Genomic DNA, 17,866 nt, shown 5'->3' on the forward strand with positions numbered 1-17,866 from the left:
GGACTGAGAGACACCAGTCAGTGTACAGATATCACCCTGAGAGAGAGGGACTGAGAGACACCAGTCAGTGTACAGATATCTCCCTGAGAGAGAGAGACTGAGAGACACCAGTCAGTGTACAGATATCACCCTGAGGGAGAGGGAAATGAGAAACACCAGTCATTGTACAGATATCACCCTGAGAGAGAGGGACTGAGAGTCACCAGTCAGTGTACAGATATCACCCTGAGGGAGAGGGACTGAGAGTCACCAGTCAGTGTACAGATATCACCCTGAGAGAGAGGGACTGAGAGACACCAGTCAGTGTACAGATATCACCCTGAGAGAGAGGGACTGAGAGTCACCAGTCAGTGTACAGATATCACCCTGAGAGAGACGGACTGTGAGATACCAGTCATTGAACAGATAGTTCTTTAGGGAAGGAAACCTGCCGTCCTTACCCGGTCTGGCCTTTTTGTGACTCCAGACCCACAGCAATGTGGTTGATTCTTATTTGCCCTCTGAAATGGCCTAGCAAGCCAATCAGTTGTAAAATCTCGCTACGAAAAGTCATAATAAGAATAAAACCGGGCGGACCACCCGGCATCGGACCACTAGGCACAAGACATGACAACGGCAAACCACGCCCAGTCGACCCTGCAAGGTCCTCCTTACTAACATCTGGGGACTTGTGCCAAAATTGGGAGAGCTGTCCCACAGACTAGTCAAGCAACAGCCTGACATAGCCATACTCACAGAATCATATCTTTCAGCCAACATCCCAGACTCTTTCATTACCATCCCTGGGTATGTCCTGTCCCACTGGCAGGACAGACCCACCAGAGGTGGCGGTACAGTGATATACAGTCAGGAGGGAGTGGCCCTGGGAGTCCTCAACATTGGCTCTGGACCCCATGAAATCTCATGGCATCAGGTAAAACATGGGCAAGGAAACCTCCTGCTGATTACCACCGACCGTCCTCCCTCAGCTGATGAATCAGTCCTCCTCCATGTTGAGCACCACTTGGAGGAAGAACTGAGGGTAGCAAGGGCACAAAATGTACTCTGGGTGGGGGACTTCAATGTCCATCACCAAGAGTGGCTCGGTAGCACCACTACTGACCGAGCTGGCCGAGTCCTGAAGGACATAGCTGCTAGACTGGGCCTGCGGCAGGTGGTGAGCGAACCAACACGAGGGAAAAACTTACTTGATCTCGTCCTCACCAATCTACCTGTCGCAAATGCATCTGTCCATGACAGTATTGGTAGGAGTGACCACCACACAGTCCTCATGGAGATGAAGTCCGTCTTCGCACTGAGGACACCATCCAACGTGTTGTGTGGCACTACCACCATGCTAAATGGGATAGATTCAGAACAGATCTAGCAGCTCAAAATTGGGCATCCATGAGGCGCTGTGTGCCATCAGCAGCAGCAGAATTGTATTCCACCACAATCTGTAACCTCATGGCCCGGCATATTCCTCACTCTACCATGACCAACAAGCCAGGAGATCAACCCTGGTTCAATGAGGAGTGTAGAAGAGCATGCCAGGAGCAGCACCAGGTGTACTTAAAAATGAGGTACCAACCTGGTGAAGCTACAACTCAGGACTACATGCATGCTAAACAGCAGAAGCAACATGCTATAGACAGAGCTAAGCGATTCCACAACCAACGGATCAGATCAAAGCTCTGCAGCCATGCCACATCCAGTCGTGAATGGTGGTGGACAATTAAACAACTAACAGGAGGAGGAGGCTCTGCAAACATCCCCATCCTCAATGATGGTGGAGTCCAGCACGTGAGTGCAAAAGACAAGGCTGAAGCGTTTGCAACGATCTTCAGCCAGAAATGCCGAGTGGATGATCCATCTCGGCCTCCTCCCGATATCCCCACCGTCACGGAAGCCAGTCTTCGGCCAATTCGATTCCCTCTACGTGATATCAACAAACGGCTGAGTGCACTGGATACTGCAAAGGCGATGGGCCCCGACAACATCCCAGCTGTAGTGCTGAAGACTTGTGCTCCAGAACTAGCTGCGCCTCTAGCCAAGCTGTTCCAGTACAGCTACAACACTGGCATCTACCCGACAATGTGGAAAATTGCCCAGGTATGTCCTGTCCACAAAAAGCAGGACAAATCCAATCCGGCCAATTACCGCCCCATCAGTCTACTCTCAATCATGAGCAAAGTGATGGAAGGTGTCATCAACAGTGCTATCAAGCGGCACTTACTCACCAATAACCTGCTCACCGATGCTCAGTTTGGGTTCCGCCAGGACCACTCGGCTCCAGATCTCATTACAGCCTTGGTCCAAACATGGACAAAAGAGCTGAATTCCAGAGGTGAGGTGAGAGTGACTGCCCTTGACATCAAGGCAGCATTTGACCGAGTGTGGCACCAAGGAGCCCTTGTAAAATTGAAGTCAACGGGAATCAGGGGGAAAACTCTCCAGTGGCTGGAGTCATACCTAGCACAAAGGAAGATGGTAGTGGTTGTTGGAGGCCAATCATCTCAGCCCCAGGACATTGCTGCAGGAGTTCCTCAAGGCAGTGTCCTAGGCCCAACCATCTTCAGCTGCTTCATCAATGACCTTCCCTCCAACATCAGGTCAGAAATGGCGATGTTCGCTGATGATTGCACAGTGTTCAGTTCCATTCGCAACCCCTCAAATAATGAAGCAGTCCGAGCCCACATGCAGCAAGACCTGGACAACATCCAGGCTTGGGCTCATAAGTGGCAATTAACATTCGCGCCAGATAAGTGCCAGGCAATGACCATCTCCAACAAGAGAGAGTCTAACCACCTCCCCTTGACATTCAACGGCATTACCATCGCCGAATCCCTCAGCATCAACATCCTGGGGGTTACCATTGACCAGAAACTTAACTGGACCAGCCATATAAATACTGTGGCGACAAGGGCAGGTCGGAGGCTGGGTATTCTGTGGCGAGTGACTCACCTCCTGACTCCCCAAAGCCTTTCCACCATCTACAAGGCACAAGTCAGGAGTGTGATGGAATACTCTCCACTTGCTTGGATGAGTGCAGCTCCAACAACACTCAAGAAGCTCGATACCATCCAAGATAAAGCAGCCCGCTTGATTGGCACCCAATCCACCACCCTAAACATTCACTCCCTTCACCACCGGCGCACTGTGACTGCAGTGTGTACCATCCACAGGATGCACTGCAGCAACTCGCCAAGGCTTCTTCAACAGCACCTCCCAAACCCGCGACCTCTACCACCTAGAAGGACAAGAGCATCAGGCACATGGGAACAACACCACCTGCACGTTCCCCTCCAAGTCACAAACCATCCCGACTTGGAAATATATCGGCCGTTCCTTCATTGTCGCTGGGTCAAAATCCTGGAACTCCCTTCCTAACAGCACTGTGGGAAAACCTTCACCACACGGACTGCAGCGGCTCAAGAAGGCGGCTCACCACCACCTTCTCAAGGGGCGACTAGGGATGGGCAATAAATGCTGGCCTCGCCAGCGACGCCCACATCCCGTGAACGAATAAAGAAAGTTCACTTTCTAATATTTTGGATCACATTGTTTTGAATATTTAATAACTGTATTGATATCTGTCCATTTACAGGCTTCAGAGTCCTACGTGATCTCTGCAATTCTGCATCCTGGCACCGCAGCAATCTCTTGGGCCCATTGGTTTCCACAGGTTTCAGAGAAGAAGCTCACCCTGTCTGAACCCATGAGATAGGATTAACGTGTTGGAGAGCCAACTGAGACCTTCAAAAACCAATAATCTGACAGGGCGGTCTCAACTGTTGTTGAACAATATCGGATCTCATTCCCCGACATTGTTCATCCGTTGCTCTGTATTGTTTGGCATAACACCAAATGGCCACTTTTGTGGGCTGGGATGCAACAGTCACCGAATCCTGGTTGGAGATCAATTCAACCATTCAGGCTGGAAATGTCACTCTTGGGCCCTCGATGGAAAGCACTTTTGAAGCCAGTTTCATGAGGCAATTGTTCTTCCTTCCCATTATCAATAGCCCGATCCTTCTGTCCGGCATTATTGGGAACTCAATTGCACTGTGGCACATCGTACGATTGAAGAAGGTCTCATCACCAACTGATGTCCTCCTGCTTGACTTGATCATCATTGACCTCTTCGTCATCCTGTCTTCTACAATTGAAATTGTGCAATGCACCCTACAATATAGCTCAGTGAAGTTTCTCGGTGATCTCTGTTTTATCCTGAGTATAATCAACCTTTACGGCATCCCACCCTTCATGACCTGCATTGCCATTGACCAATACATCGCGGTTGTCCACCCCATCAGGTCTCATTCCTGGAGAAGGCCTCGATACTATGTTGGCCTTTCCATCGCAACGTGGCTCATCGTGTTTTCCCTGAGTCTGGTGCATTTTTTCTTCACAAAAGGCACGTTAAAGGACCCACTTTCATGCAAGGCTTTGGTTTCACTCTGGTCAGGTCGCCCAGTGCTTCACCTCTGCTCCGAAGTGGTCACATTTTTCGTCCCAATCGTGATCCTGTTGGCCTGCTATGCCCTGACAGCGAAGAAGATGATCGAAGTGGGAGCTGGGAAGGAATCCATGGAGCTGATGAAGAAGAAAGTGCTGAAGACCATTTGGGCAATCTTGGCTCTCCTCCTTTTCTGCTTTGCCCCATTTCACATCATTGAACTTTCTTTCGTGCTGAAGAACCTGTTGAGTCCCGAGTACAAAATCTCAATGTGGTATGTTTGTAATATTCGGCTGTATACCTGGACCCTCACTTTCCTCAGCATTATCCTCAACCCCCTGCTCTACATCTTCAGGTCCCAGAACTTTCAGTGGAGGCCATGTAGCTGCTGTGTGTAACACGCCACTGGCCCAGTGACCACCCCACTCCCCCCATCTCAATCCCACATTGACAAGAATCTCAATTAGAAAGCAGAGTCTCACTTACCATTTCCCACCACTGAATTGCAAAGTGGGTATGATGAAGAAAAGTCCACCAGCGGCACAAGTGATTGGAAATGGAGGTCACATAATGGAAGACTCTGTAAATCAAACATGGTGAACTCAGGTTGGCTACATCAACTCTCAACCATCATGTGTATCTGTCTATCTATCTATCTATCTGTCTATCTATCTGTCTATCCATCGCTTCATCCATCTTTCGCTCTCTCTATCTGTCTATCTATCTATCTATCTAATAATCTATCTAACTATTTATCTCACTATCCATCCCTCTATCGAGCTATCTCTCTATCTATCACTCCATCTATCTTTCTCTCTATTTATCCCTCTATCTAGCTATCTCTCTATCTATCCCTCTATCTGTCTCTATCTATCTATCCCTCTATCTAGCTATCTCGCTATCTGTCTCTCTGTCTTTCTATCTATTTCTCCATCTAACTATCTTTCTGTCTGTCTATCTATCTATCTGTCTGTCTATCTCTATCCATCTCTCTATCTATCAATCTCTCTATCTATCGCTCTATCTAGCTATCTCTCTATCTATCGCTCGATCTAGCTATCTCTCTATCTATCTCTCTATCTAGCTATCTCACTATCTATCTATCTTTCTGTCTGTCTATCTGTCTGTCTATCTCTATCTATCCATCTATCTAACAATATATCTCTTTATCTATCTATCTATTTCTCTATCTCTCTATCTATCTATCTATCTATCTATCTCTCTAACTGTCGATCTGTCTATCTCTTTAGCTATCTATCTTTTCTCTCTAGCTATCTCACTATCTATCTATCTATAAGTCTAATTATCTATCTATCTATATCTTTCATCCATCACTCTCTGTCTTTCTATCTATCTACCTCTATCTATCTATCTATGTATCTATTTGTCTCTCTCTATCTATCTACCTTTCTTCCCATCTATTTCTATCTATCTCTCTTTCTATCTATTATCGATCTATCTATCTATTATCTATCTGTCTATCTTTCTACCCGTCTATCTATCTTTCGACCATTCTCTCTATCATCTATCTCTCTATCTATCTATCTATCCATCTATCCATCTTGCTATCTATCATCTATCTCTCTCCATCTATCCATCTATCTATCTTCCTATCTATCATCTATCTTTCTCTCTATCTTACTATCTTTCTATGTCATGTATCTATCTCTCTTGCTCTCTATCAGTTCACCGATCAGTCTCTCTATCTATCTGTCATTCCATCTATCTATCTGTCTAACTCTATATCTATCTCTCTATTGATCTCTATCTATCTGTCTATCTGTCTGTCTCCCTGTCTATCTGTCTGTCCATCTCTTTTTCTCTATCTCTTTCTTGTCTCTCCATGTAGCTCTCTATTTATCTCTCTCGCTCTCCACCTATCTCTCCATCTATCTCTCTCTCACTATCGATCATGTCTTTCCTGTTTTACAAACCTCACCTCGTCACCAATTTTGTTCACACTTTTCTCTTTGCATTTCCCTGTCTAAATTGAAAGGGCAACACTTCCCATTCAATGAACACAACTCTGTTGCCATCTTGTGTATATATGTCAAAAACTTACATTCGTCAACTGACCGTGGGCGACACGCAGAACTATTTACCAATTAATATAAAAAGGCAGGAGGAACCCTCGGAGCACATTGACTACATGGCTGGTGACATGGGTTAAATTTCCTGAGACTCCAACCCACCATTGGAGCTTCCCATGCAGTTGGCAGAGGGAACATTTAATATGAGACTCAATTATTTACAGATGTTACACGAGAAGACCCTAAAATTTAGAGCATTAGGGTGGATGGGGGGTGCAGAAGGAAGACTGAAGTTTTGTGGGGAGTGGGATGGTTGGGATTTGGCGTGGGGACTTGATTTTTGCTAAGTTTCCTCCCGTTTTCCGAAATTGTGAAATTTTGACTGGGTGGAGCGGGTACTTGTGTTCACTCCGTTGCATCATGCTGTGGCAGCGGGATTAGTTTGGGGATTGGTACAGGGCTATGGGGAGAGAGTGGAGCAGTGGGATTAGTTTTGGAGTTGATACAGGGCTATGGGGAGAGAGTGAGGCAGTGGGATTAGTTTGGGGTTGATACAGGGCTGTAGGGAGAGAGTGGGGCAGTGGGATTAGTTTGGGATTGATACAGGGCTATGGGGAGAGAGTGGGGCAGTGGGATTAGTTTGGGATTGATACAGGACTATGGGGAGAGAGTGGGGCAGTGGGATTAGTTTGGGATTGATATAGGGCTATGGGGAGAGAGCGGGGCAGTGGGATTAGTTTGGGATTGATACAGGGCTATGGGGAGAGAGCGGGGCAGTGGGATTAGTTTGGGAATGATACAGGGCAATGGGGAGAGAGCGGGGCAGTGGGATTAGTTTGGGATTGATACAGGGCTATTGGGAGAGAGCGGGGCAGTGGGATTAGTTTGGGATTGATACAGGGCTATGGGGAGAGAATGGTGCAGTGGGATTAGTTTGGGGATTCATCCAGTGCTATGGGGAGAGAATGGGGCAGGTTCACACTAGCGACAACACAGCAACCAGCAGTTCGGAGGTTTATGCTTTGGTTTGTGTCAGTTAACTTCTACTTGCTGCAGATTCTCTTTCTTTGCACTCAGCTATGTTCAGAATTAACAGTTAATGAATTAATTGCTTCTTCAAGGAGAAACTCAAAAAAATACCTGTCACTGTACCCCCACTTATTCGTGACAAGTTAGTAATTGGCCAATTTCTTTCTTAATGGCCGCAGGAGAAATCCAATTCCCATTGTTACAATACTCATAATTTCTGGGATCCAATCACCAACTTGTCCTTTTGGGTTTTGGGTGGGGGAATGGAATGGGGAGAACTATGGAAAGATAGATCAGCATATTATTGATGGGCATGACAGGTGGAAAGGGTACATAAGAACATCAGGACATAAGAAATGATAGCAGGAGTAGGCCATACGGCCCCTCGGGCCTGCTCCACCATTCAATCAGATCATGGCTGATCTTCCACCTCAACTCCACTTTCCCACCCGGTCCCCATATCCCTTGATTCCCCTCGAGTCTAAAAATCCTAATTGCTTGCTGTACCAGCATGCTAACCTTTTCTGTCTCTTATGCGCGGTCACCCAAATCTCTCTGAACACCAACAATTAATCATTTCTCACCATTTAAAAATATTCTGTTTTTCTGTTCTTCCTACCAAAGTAAATAACCTCACATTTCCCCACATTATACTCCATCTGCCACCTTCTTGCCCTCTGACTTAACATGTCTAGTGGGAGAGTAATGGGGGTCACCATTGACCAGAAACTTAACTGGACCAGCCACATAAATATCGTGGCTACAAGAGCAGGTCAGAGGCTGGGTATTCTGCAGCGAGTGACTCACCTCTTGAATCCCCAAAGCCTTTCCACCATCTACAAGGCACAAGTCAGGAGTGTGATGGAATACTCTCCACTTGCCTGGATGAGTGCAGCTCCAACAACACTCAAGAAGCTCGACACCATCCAGGACAAAGCAGCCCGCTTGATTGGCACCCCATCCACCACCTTAAACATTCACTCCCTTCACCATCGGCGCACCGTGGCTGCAGTGTGTACCATCCACAGGATGCACTGCAGCAACTCGCCAAGGCTTCTTCGACAGCACCTCTCAAACCCGCGACCTCTACCACCTAGAAGGACAAGGGCAGCAGGAACATGGGAACAACACCACCTGCACGTTCCCCTCCAAGTCACACACCATCCCGACTTGGAAATATATCGGCCGTTCCTTCATCGTCGCTGGGTCAAAATCCTGGAACTCCCTTCCGAACAGCACTGTGGGAGAACCTTCACCACATGGACTGCAGCGGTTCAAGAAGGCGGCTCACCACCACCTTCTCAAGGGCAATGAGGGATGAGCAATAAATGCCGGGCTCGCCAGCGACACCCACATCCCATGAACTAATAAAAAAAACAAGGCTCGAGTGAACAGACGTGGTAAAAACTGGAAGAACTGAAATGTAGGACTTCAAAGAACGTACAAGTGCCTCACGGCAGCAGTCCAACATTGTCGAGTTTGATGACTATATAATATGCCACTTGCTTCATTTCTGGCTTAGCCTTTACAAATTCAATGTTAATTCTGATGACCAAAACGACAATTAATGTAAAATCAAAAGAAATGGTGGAGGGTCAGAATAAATGTAACTTACGATGATTGTAACATATCATATACAGGGTAAGGGACAACTGCGGTGTATTGTGAGATTGGGTGATGGGGAAACATTGAGATGAGGTCAAAAACCAGCTGAGTTTTTCAACCGGGACCACCCGGGTTTTCTACCTTGGAATGTACTCACAGTGCGTCGTCCGGTATAATACATGAAACAGAGCTTGTTGGGGCCACGTGGCTCTGTCGACATGAATAGACTACTAGTGGTCACTGGGATACATGTTACTGTTGGGTGTGTGGGCTATTATTGCTTTGATATATCACCAGCCAACTTATCCTGGTGTTGCACATAGGGAGCCAAGACCATGTGTGGTCTGCAGGTGGAGTGGGATTGGGGGGAATGGGATGGAGAGGGGTTGGAGAATTGGAACAGGGGCATGCAGAAATAATTGAGTGGCCATATTAACGACATTCAAACCTTTGGTTTCATATTATTATTTATTTCCAAATCGCAAATGTTGGACTATTTTGGGAAGCAGAGAGGTTGAGTTGTTTGGAACAGAGGAAATTCTCTGCAGTGCATGCGGAGTTGCCAAGAGATGCAAAATTGAGGCGCTGCAGCGCCACCACTGGTGAGAGGGTGTAATTACAGCGTGACACGTTTACATAGGCACTCACAATAATATATGTAGAGATAGGAATTTATAATGGGAGAAGTTGACACAAAGTGCGCAAGGATGTCAGATTTTTAAGATATTATAGATAGACATTTTGTGGATTTGCTGCTTTTTATTGGGGAAACCTCGCTGAGGGTCAAAGGGGAAACATGCAATACACCACTGGAGTAATGTGACCACTTCTCACAACTGGAGTATTGTGTCCAATTCTTGGCACCGCACTTTAGGAAAGATGTGAAGGCCTTAGAGAGGGTGCAGGAAAGTTTTACTAGAATGATTCATGGGATGAGGGTCTTTAGTTACGTGGATAGACTGGAGAAGCTGGGATTGTCCTCCTTGGAATAGAGAAGGTTGAGAGGAGATTTGATCGAGTTATTTAAAATCATGAAGGGTCTAGACAGAATAGATAGAGAGAAACTGTTCCCATTGGCGGAAGGGTCCAGAACCAGAGGACATGGGTTTAAGGTGATTGGCAAAAAACCAAAGGCGTCATGAGGAAAAACTTTTTTACGCAGCGAGTGGTTAGGATCTGGAATGCGCTCCCTGAGGTGGTGATGGAGTCAGACTCAATCATGGCTTTCAAAAGGGAACTGGATAAGCACTTTAAATGGGAAAATGCTGGGCTATGGGGATAGTGCGGGGTAGTGGGACTAGCTGGATTGTCTTTGCATAGAGCCAGCACGGATTCGATGGGCCAAACGGCCTCCTTCCGTGCTGAAACTTTTCTATGATTCTACCAATTAGGTTGAAAAAGGATGAGGACCAGGTAACTCAACAATAGTTAGTTAAATGCTATCAAGTTGACTTTTAAAACACCAAAACTAAGACAGACTGACAATAGACAACAGATGAAAAAGTGCCAAGAAAGCAAGAGGCATAAAAATGAACTTTGGAGCCTAGAATTGAGAGAATTACATATTAAACAATCTTTCTCGTGTATCCCGTGCCTGGCTGTGAGGGAGGAGCTGGGAGACCGTCCCCAGATATGGGTGAAGTATTCGGCTCTTGAAGGGGTGCGGACTTTAGAGAGAGTTAACAATTGCAATGCTCCCTCGAGTCTGGCAACATGTTAGGAGACATCATAGCGTGGCCCTTCCGAATACTGGGCTAGAGTGGTTAGTGGATCAAATAACTTATTGTCAAAGACAGAATGACTCGAGACTGTTATCAGGGTTTCACCTCAAGGAAATATTGTTCAGATTGAAATGGGACATCTCGTTACCTTCTCTGTATTTTTCACTGTTCCTTTGAAGATCCAGCGACAAGAAGTTCAAAGTTTAGCATTGTGAGTGAATAAAGGTTGTGTCATTTCACCAAACCAATGGCGTCTTTCTTTTTCACATCAAGACTCATTCCAGATAACAATAGAGTACTGGGTGGTGGAGTGAGTTTTACTCTGGTCTTTCTCCTCTCAGTCCTGTATAAGGATGAATGGATACCGAGATAGCTACAACGGTAGAGAGAGAGAGAGAGGGATCGACAGGTAAAATAAATAGAGAAACTCAGATGCGGAGATGTAAAGCTGGAGAGATAGATATATATAAATGGATGTATAGATAGGTAGAGAAATGTATGCGTCAGTATTGATAGAAAGATAAATAGATAATAAGATATGTAGGTAAATGGAAAGATAGATAGAGATAGACAGATAGGTGTACAAAAATAGATAGAGAGATCGGGAGTTACATCGCTTTGAGATAGATAGATAGATAGATAGATGGATGGATAGATAGATGGATGAATAGGCAGATAGATAGATCAATCGATAGATATATAGATAGATTGACAGAGATAAGGACATAAATAGGCAGACAGAAAAAGCTATGTATAAATAGTTGGACAGAGGTTGATACAATAAACATATAGATAGATAGATAGTTAGACAGGCAAATCTAATGTTCAATCCCAAAAGGCAATAACAAGAAAGGAGACAGAAGGACAATGAGTGACTTTGGATAGAAACCTATCTCTGTTTGCAGTTCGTGCTGAGAATGTGGAAAAGGCTCAGTGTCACATTCAGGGTATGGAAATCTCAGTGTGTACTGACACCTGATCTACTGCAGGGTGGGACTGGTGACCAGGGTCTGTAATAGTATAATGGCGGTGGGGGGGGGGGGGAACAGGGGATGGAAATCTCAGTGATTACTGATCGATGGAAAGTTGTCAGGCTGTGATGACGTAGTGGGACGCACTGCCCACCCAATCCGCCATCAGAGAGGGGAGACCTTAACCCCGCCTTCTGGGGCTGGATCTGACCCCAGGTCCCAGAACAGGAGAGGCCAGTGTCTGACCCGCATCCGCACCCAGACCCCCATCAGAGAGGGGAGACCTTCACCCCTCTGCCTGGAGCTGGATTTGACCCCAGGTCCCAGAGGGTGAAAGGCCAGTGTCTGACCCACATCTCCACCCAGACCCCCATCAGAGAGGGGAGACCTTCACCCCTCTGCCTGGAGCTGGATTTGACCCCAGGTCCCAGAGGGTGAAAGGCCAGTGTCTGACCCACATCTCCACCCAGACCCCATCAGAGAGGGGAGACCTTCACCCCTCTGTCTGGGGCTGGATTTGACCCCAGGTCCCAGAGGGTGAAAGGCCAGTGTCTGACCCACATCTCCACCCAGACCCCATCAGAGAGGGGAGACCTTCACCCCTCTGTCTGGGGCTGGATTTGACCCCAGGTCCCAGAGGGTGAAAGGCCAGTGTCTGACCCACATCTCCACCCAGACCCCATCAGAGAGGGGAGACCTTCACCCCTCTGTCTGGGGCTGGATTTGACCCCAGGTCCCAGAGGGAGAAAGGCCAGTGTCTGACCCACATCTCCACCCAGACCCCCATCAGAGAGGGGAGACCTTCACCCCTCTGTCTGGGGCTGGATTTGACCCCAGGTCCCAGAGGGTGAAAGGCCAGTGTCTGACCCACATCTCCACCCAGTCCTCCATCAGAGAGGGGAGACCTTCACCCCTCTGTCTGGGGCTGGATTTGACCCCAGGTCCCAGAGGGAGAAAGGCCAGTGTCTGACCCACATCTCCACCCAGTCCTCCATCAGAGAGGGGAGACCTTCACCCCTCTGTCTGGGGCTGGATTTGACCCCAGGTCTCCAGAGGTGAATGGACAATATACCACCCATCCCAACAATGCTGGAATTACATTGAGATTCCCATCAGGAGTCCCATCGAATCGGGGTGGAGGGAGGAGCCTGAGCAGCCCATGTCACGGAGGAGCAGAGCAATTACACCAACTGCAGCTCAGCATCTATGAAAGGTCGCTGATCCGAGCAGCTGCTTCTACCAGTTGGAAGGTGGGTGAAGGACTCCCTGAAACTTCTCCCTTCTCGCTTCTTCTTCTACTCGAGCCGACTCTCCACAATTAAACCGGGCTCTTCCCGAGAGTCCACACCGACAGTCCCAGACTCCGGCACGGTCTACGGGAAAAGATCCAATCGCTTGATTCCAAAACACCGAGACTGAGAGAGAGAGAGACAGGTGAGTGGATCTTTGAGAAGTTGAAGAGGCAGGGCCGGTTTGGATGGAGGTAATGTCACTGTTAGTGATAGAGAACGGGGATGGGTGAGTAGAGAGTGGGGAGAGGAGATGAGAGAGTGGGGAGAGGTGCGTAGAGAGTGGGGATGGGTGCAGAGAGTGGGGTTAGATGAGTAGAGATTGAGGATGGTGAGCTGCTTTGGAACTGAGGGCCGTTGAGGGGGGACTGAGAGACATCAGTCAGTGTCCAGATATCTTCCTGAGAGACAGGGACTGAGAGACAACAGTCAGTGTACAGGTATCTCCCTGAGGGAGAGGGACTGAGATGCACCAGTCAGTGTACAGATATCACCCTGAGAGAGAGGGACTGAGATACACCAGTCAGTGTACAGGTATCTCCCTGAGGGAGAGGGACTGAGAGACACCAGTCAGTGTACAGATATCACCCTGAGGGAGAGGGACTGAGAGACACCAGTCAGTGTACAGGTATCTCCCTGAGAGAGAGGGACTGAGAGACACCAGTCAGTGTACAGATATCTCCCTGAGGGAGAGGGACTGAGAGACACCAGTCAGTGTACAGATATCTCCCTGAGAGAGAGGGACTGAGGGACACCAGTCATTGTACAGATATCTCACTGAGAGAGAGGGACTGAGAGACACCAGTCAGGGTACAGATATCACCCTGAGGGAGAGGGACTGAGAGACACCAGTCAGTGTACAGATATCTCCCTGAGGGAGAGGGACTGAGAGACACCAGTCAGTGTACAGATATCAACCTGAGAGAGAGGGACTGAGAGACACCAGTCAGTGTACAGATATCAACCTGAGAGAGAGGGACTGAGAGACACCAGTCAGTGTACTGATATCACCCTGAGAGAGAGGGACTGAGAGACACCAGTCAGTGTACAGATATCTCCCTGAGAGAGAGAGACTGAGAGACACCAGTCAGTGTACAGATATCACCCTGAGGGAGAGGGAAATGAGAAACACCAGTCATTGTACAGATATCACCCTGAGAGAGAGGGACTGAGAGTCACCAGTCAGTGTACAGATATCACCCTGAGGGAGAGGGACTGAGAGTCACCAGTCAGTGTACAGATATCACCCTGAGAGAGAGGGACTGAGAGACACCAGTCAGTGTACAGATATCACCCTGAGAGAGAGAGACTGAGAGTCACCAGTCAGTGTACAGATATCACCCTGAGAGAGACGGACTGTGAGATACCAGTCATTGAACAGATAGTTCTTTAGGGAAGGAAACCTGCCGTCCTTACCCGGTCTGGCCTTTTTGTGACTCCAGACCCACAGCAATGTGGTTGATTCTTATTTGCCCTCTGAAATGGCCTAGCAAGCCAATCAGTTGTAAAATCTCGCTACGAAAAGTCATAATAAGAATAAAACCGGGCGGACCACCCGGCATCGGACCACTAGGCACGAGACATGACAACGGCAAACCACGCCCAGTCGACCCTGCAAGGTCCTCCTTACTAACATCTGGGGACTTGTGCCAAAATTGGGAGAGCTGTCCCACAGACTAGTCAAGCAACAGCCTGACATAGCCATACTCACAGAATCATATCTTTCAGCCAACATCCCAGACTCTTTCATCACCATCCCTGGGTATGTCCTGTCCCACTGGCAGGACAGACCCACCAGAGGTGGCGGTACAGTGATATACAGTCAGGAGGGAGTAGTCCTGGGAGTCCTCAACATTGACGCTGGACCCCATGAAATCTCATGGCATCAGGTAAAACATGGGCAAGGAAACCTCCTGCTGATTACCACCGACCGTCCTCCCTCAGCTGATGAATCAGTCCTCCTCCATGTTGAGCACCACTTGGAGGAAGAACTGAGGGTAGCAAGGGCACAAAATGTACTCTGGGTGGGGGACTTCAATGTCCATCACCAAGAGTGGCTCGGTAGCACCACTACTGACCGAGCTGGCCGAGTCCTGAAGGACATAGCTGCTAGACTGGGCCTGCGGCAGGTGGTGAGCGAACCAACACGAGGGAAAAACCTACTTGACCTCGTCCTCACCAATCTGCCTGTCGCAAATGCATCTGTCCATGACAGTATTGGTAGGAGTGACCACCACACAGTCCTCATGGAGATGAAGTCCGTCTTCGCACTGAGGACACCATCCAACGTGTTGTGTGGCACTACCACCATGCTAAATGGGATAGATTCAGAACAGATCTAGCAGCTCAAAATTGGGCATCCATGAGGCGCTGTGTGCCATCAGCAGCAGCAGAATTGTATTCCACCACAATCTGTAACCTCATGGCCCGGCATATTCCTCACTCTACCATGACCAACAAGCCAGGAGATCAACCCTGGTTCAATGAGGAGTGTAGAAGAGCATGCCAGGAGCAGCACCAGGTGTACCTAAAAATGAGGTACCAACCTGGTGAAGCTACAACTCAGGACTACATGCATGCTAAACAGCAGAAGCAACATGCTATAGACAGAGCTAAGTGATTCCACAACCAACGGATCAGATCAAAGCTCTGCAGCCATGCCACATCCTGTCGTGAATGGTGGTGGACAATTAAACAACTAACAGGAGGAGGAGGCTCTGCAAACATCCCCATCCTCAATGATGGTGGAGTCCAGCACGTGAGTGCAAAAGACAAGGCTGAAGCGTTTGCAACGATCTTCAGCCAGAAATGCCGAGTGGATGATCCATCTCGGCCTCCTCCCGATATCCCCACCGTCACGGAAGCCAGTCTTCGGCCAATTCGATTCCCTCTACGTGATATCAACAAACGGCTGAGTGCACTGGATACTGCAAAGGCTATGGGCCCCGACAACATCCCAGCTGTAGTGCTGAAGACTTGTGCTCCAGAACTAGCTGCGCCTCTAGCCAAGCTGTTCCAGTACAGCTACAACACTGGCATCTACCCGACAATGTGGAAAATTGCCCAGGTATGTCCTGTTCACAAAAAGCAGGACAAATCCAATCCGGCCAATTACCGCCCCATCAGTCTACTCTCAATCATGAGCAAAGTGATGGAAGGTGTCATCGACAGTGCTATCAAGCGGCACTTACTCACCAATAACCTGCTCACCGATGCTCAGTTTGGGTTCCGCCAGGACCACTCGGCTCCAGATCTCATTACAGCCTTGGTCCAAACATGGACAAAAGAGCTGAATTCCAGAGGTGAGGTGAGAGTGACTGCCCTTGACATCAAGGCAGCATTTGACCGAGTGTGGCACCAAGGAGCCCTAGTAAAATTGAAGTCAACGGGAATCAGGGGGAAAACTCTCCAGTGGCTGGAGTCATACCTAGCACAAAGGAAGATGGCAGTGGTTGTTGGAGGCCAATCATCTCAGCCCCAGGACATTGCTGCAGGAGTTCCTCAAGGCAGTGTCCTTGGCCCAACCATCTTCAGCTGCTTCATCAATGACCTTCCCTCCATCATCAGGTCAGAAATGGCGATGTTCGCTGATGATTGCACAGTGTTCAGTTCCATTCGCAACCCCTCAAATAATGAAGCAGTCCGAGCCCACATGCAGCAAGACCTGGACAACATCCAGGCTTGGGCTCATAAGTGGCAATTAACATTCGCGCCAGATAAGTGCCAGGCAATGACCATCTCCAACAAGAGAGAGTCTAACCACCTCCCCTTGACATTCAACGGCATTACCATCGCCGAATCCCTCAGCATCAACATCCTGGGGGTTACCATTGACCAGAAACTTAACTGGACCAGCCATATAAATACTGTGGCGACAAGGGCAGGTCGGAGGCTGGTTATTCTGTGGCGAGTGACTCACCTCCTGACTCCCCAAAGCCTTTCCACCATCTACAAGGCACAAGTCAGGAGTGTGATGGAATACTCTCCACTTGCTTGGATGAGTGCAGCTCCAACAACACTCAAGAAGCTCGATACCATCCAAGATAAAGCAGCCCGCTTGATTGGCACCCAATCCACCACCCTAAACATTCACTCCCTTCACCACCGGCGCACTGTGACTGCAGTGTGTACCATCCACAGGATGCACTGCAGCAACTCGCCAAGGCTTCTTCGACAGCACCTCCCAAACCCGCGACCTCTACCACCTAGAAGGACAAGAGCAGCAGGCACATGGGAACAACACCACCAGCACGTTCCCCTCCAAGTCACACACCATCCCGACTTGGAAATATATCGGCCGTTCCTTCATTGTCGCTGGGTCAAAATCCTGGAACTCCCTTCCTAACAGCACTGTGGGAGAACCTTCACCACACGGACTGCAGCGGATCAAGAAGGCGGCTCACCACCACCTTCTCAAGGGGCGACTAGGGATGGGCAATAAATGCTGGCCTCCCCAGCGACGCCCACATCCCGTGAACGAATAAAGAAAAAGTTCACTTTCTAATATATCGGATCACATTGTTTTGAATATTTAATAACTGTATTGATATCTGTCCATTTACAGGCTTCAGAGTCCTACGTGATCTCTGCAATTCTGCATCCTGGCACCGCAGCAATCTCTTGGGCCCATTGGTTTCCACAGGTTTCAGAGAAGAAGCTCACCCTGTCTGAATCCATGAGATAGGATTGAAGTGTTGGAGAGCCAACTGAGACCTTCAAAAACCAATAATCTGACAGGGCGGTCTCAACTGTTATTGAACAATATCGGATCTCATTCCCCCAC

General features: G+C 48.3%; 1 protein-coding gene across 1 annotated transcript; it reads left to right on the forward strand.

Annotated features, from left to right (window-relative positions):
* The first annotated feature begins 3,846 nt into the window (after positions 1-3,846).
* LOC137308043 (G-protein coupled receptor 183-like) lies at positions 3,847-17,767 on the forward strand. Its single transcript, XM_067976986.1, has 3 exons — positions 3,847-4,712; positions 10,494-10,515; positions 17,648-17,767. The coding sequence occupies exons 1-3, from the start codon at positions 3,847-3,849 to the stop codon at positions 17,765-17,767; spliced, it is 1,008 nt and encodes a 335-aa protein (XP_067833087.1).
* The last annotated feature ends 99 nt before the right edge of the window (positions 17,768-17,866 follow it).

Source organism: Heptranchias perlo, unplaced genomic scaffold, assembly GCF_035084215.1.
Source record: "Heptranchias perlo isolate sHepPer1 unplaced genomic scaffold, sHepPer1.hap1 HAP1_SCAFFOLD_118, whole genome shotgun sequence".
Taxonomy (NCBI): Eukaryota; Metazoa; Chordata; class Chondrichthyes; order Hexanchiformes; family Hexanchidae; genus Heptranchias; species Heptranchias perlo.

Coding starts and splice junctions, on each gene's coding strand:
- LOC137308043 (XM_067976986.1), top strand. CDS start 3,847: ATGGCCACTTTTGTGGGCTGGGATGCAACAGTCACCGAATCCTGGTTG. Junction 4,713..10,493: donor GAGTACAAAATCTCAATGTG/GTATGTTTGTAA, acceptor TCTACCAATTAG/GTTGAAAAAGGATGAGGACC. Junction 10,516..17,647: donor TGAAAAAGGATGAGGACCAG/GTAACTCAACAA, acceptor GTCCATTTACAG/GCTTCAGAGTCCTACGTGAT.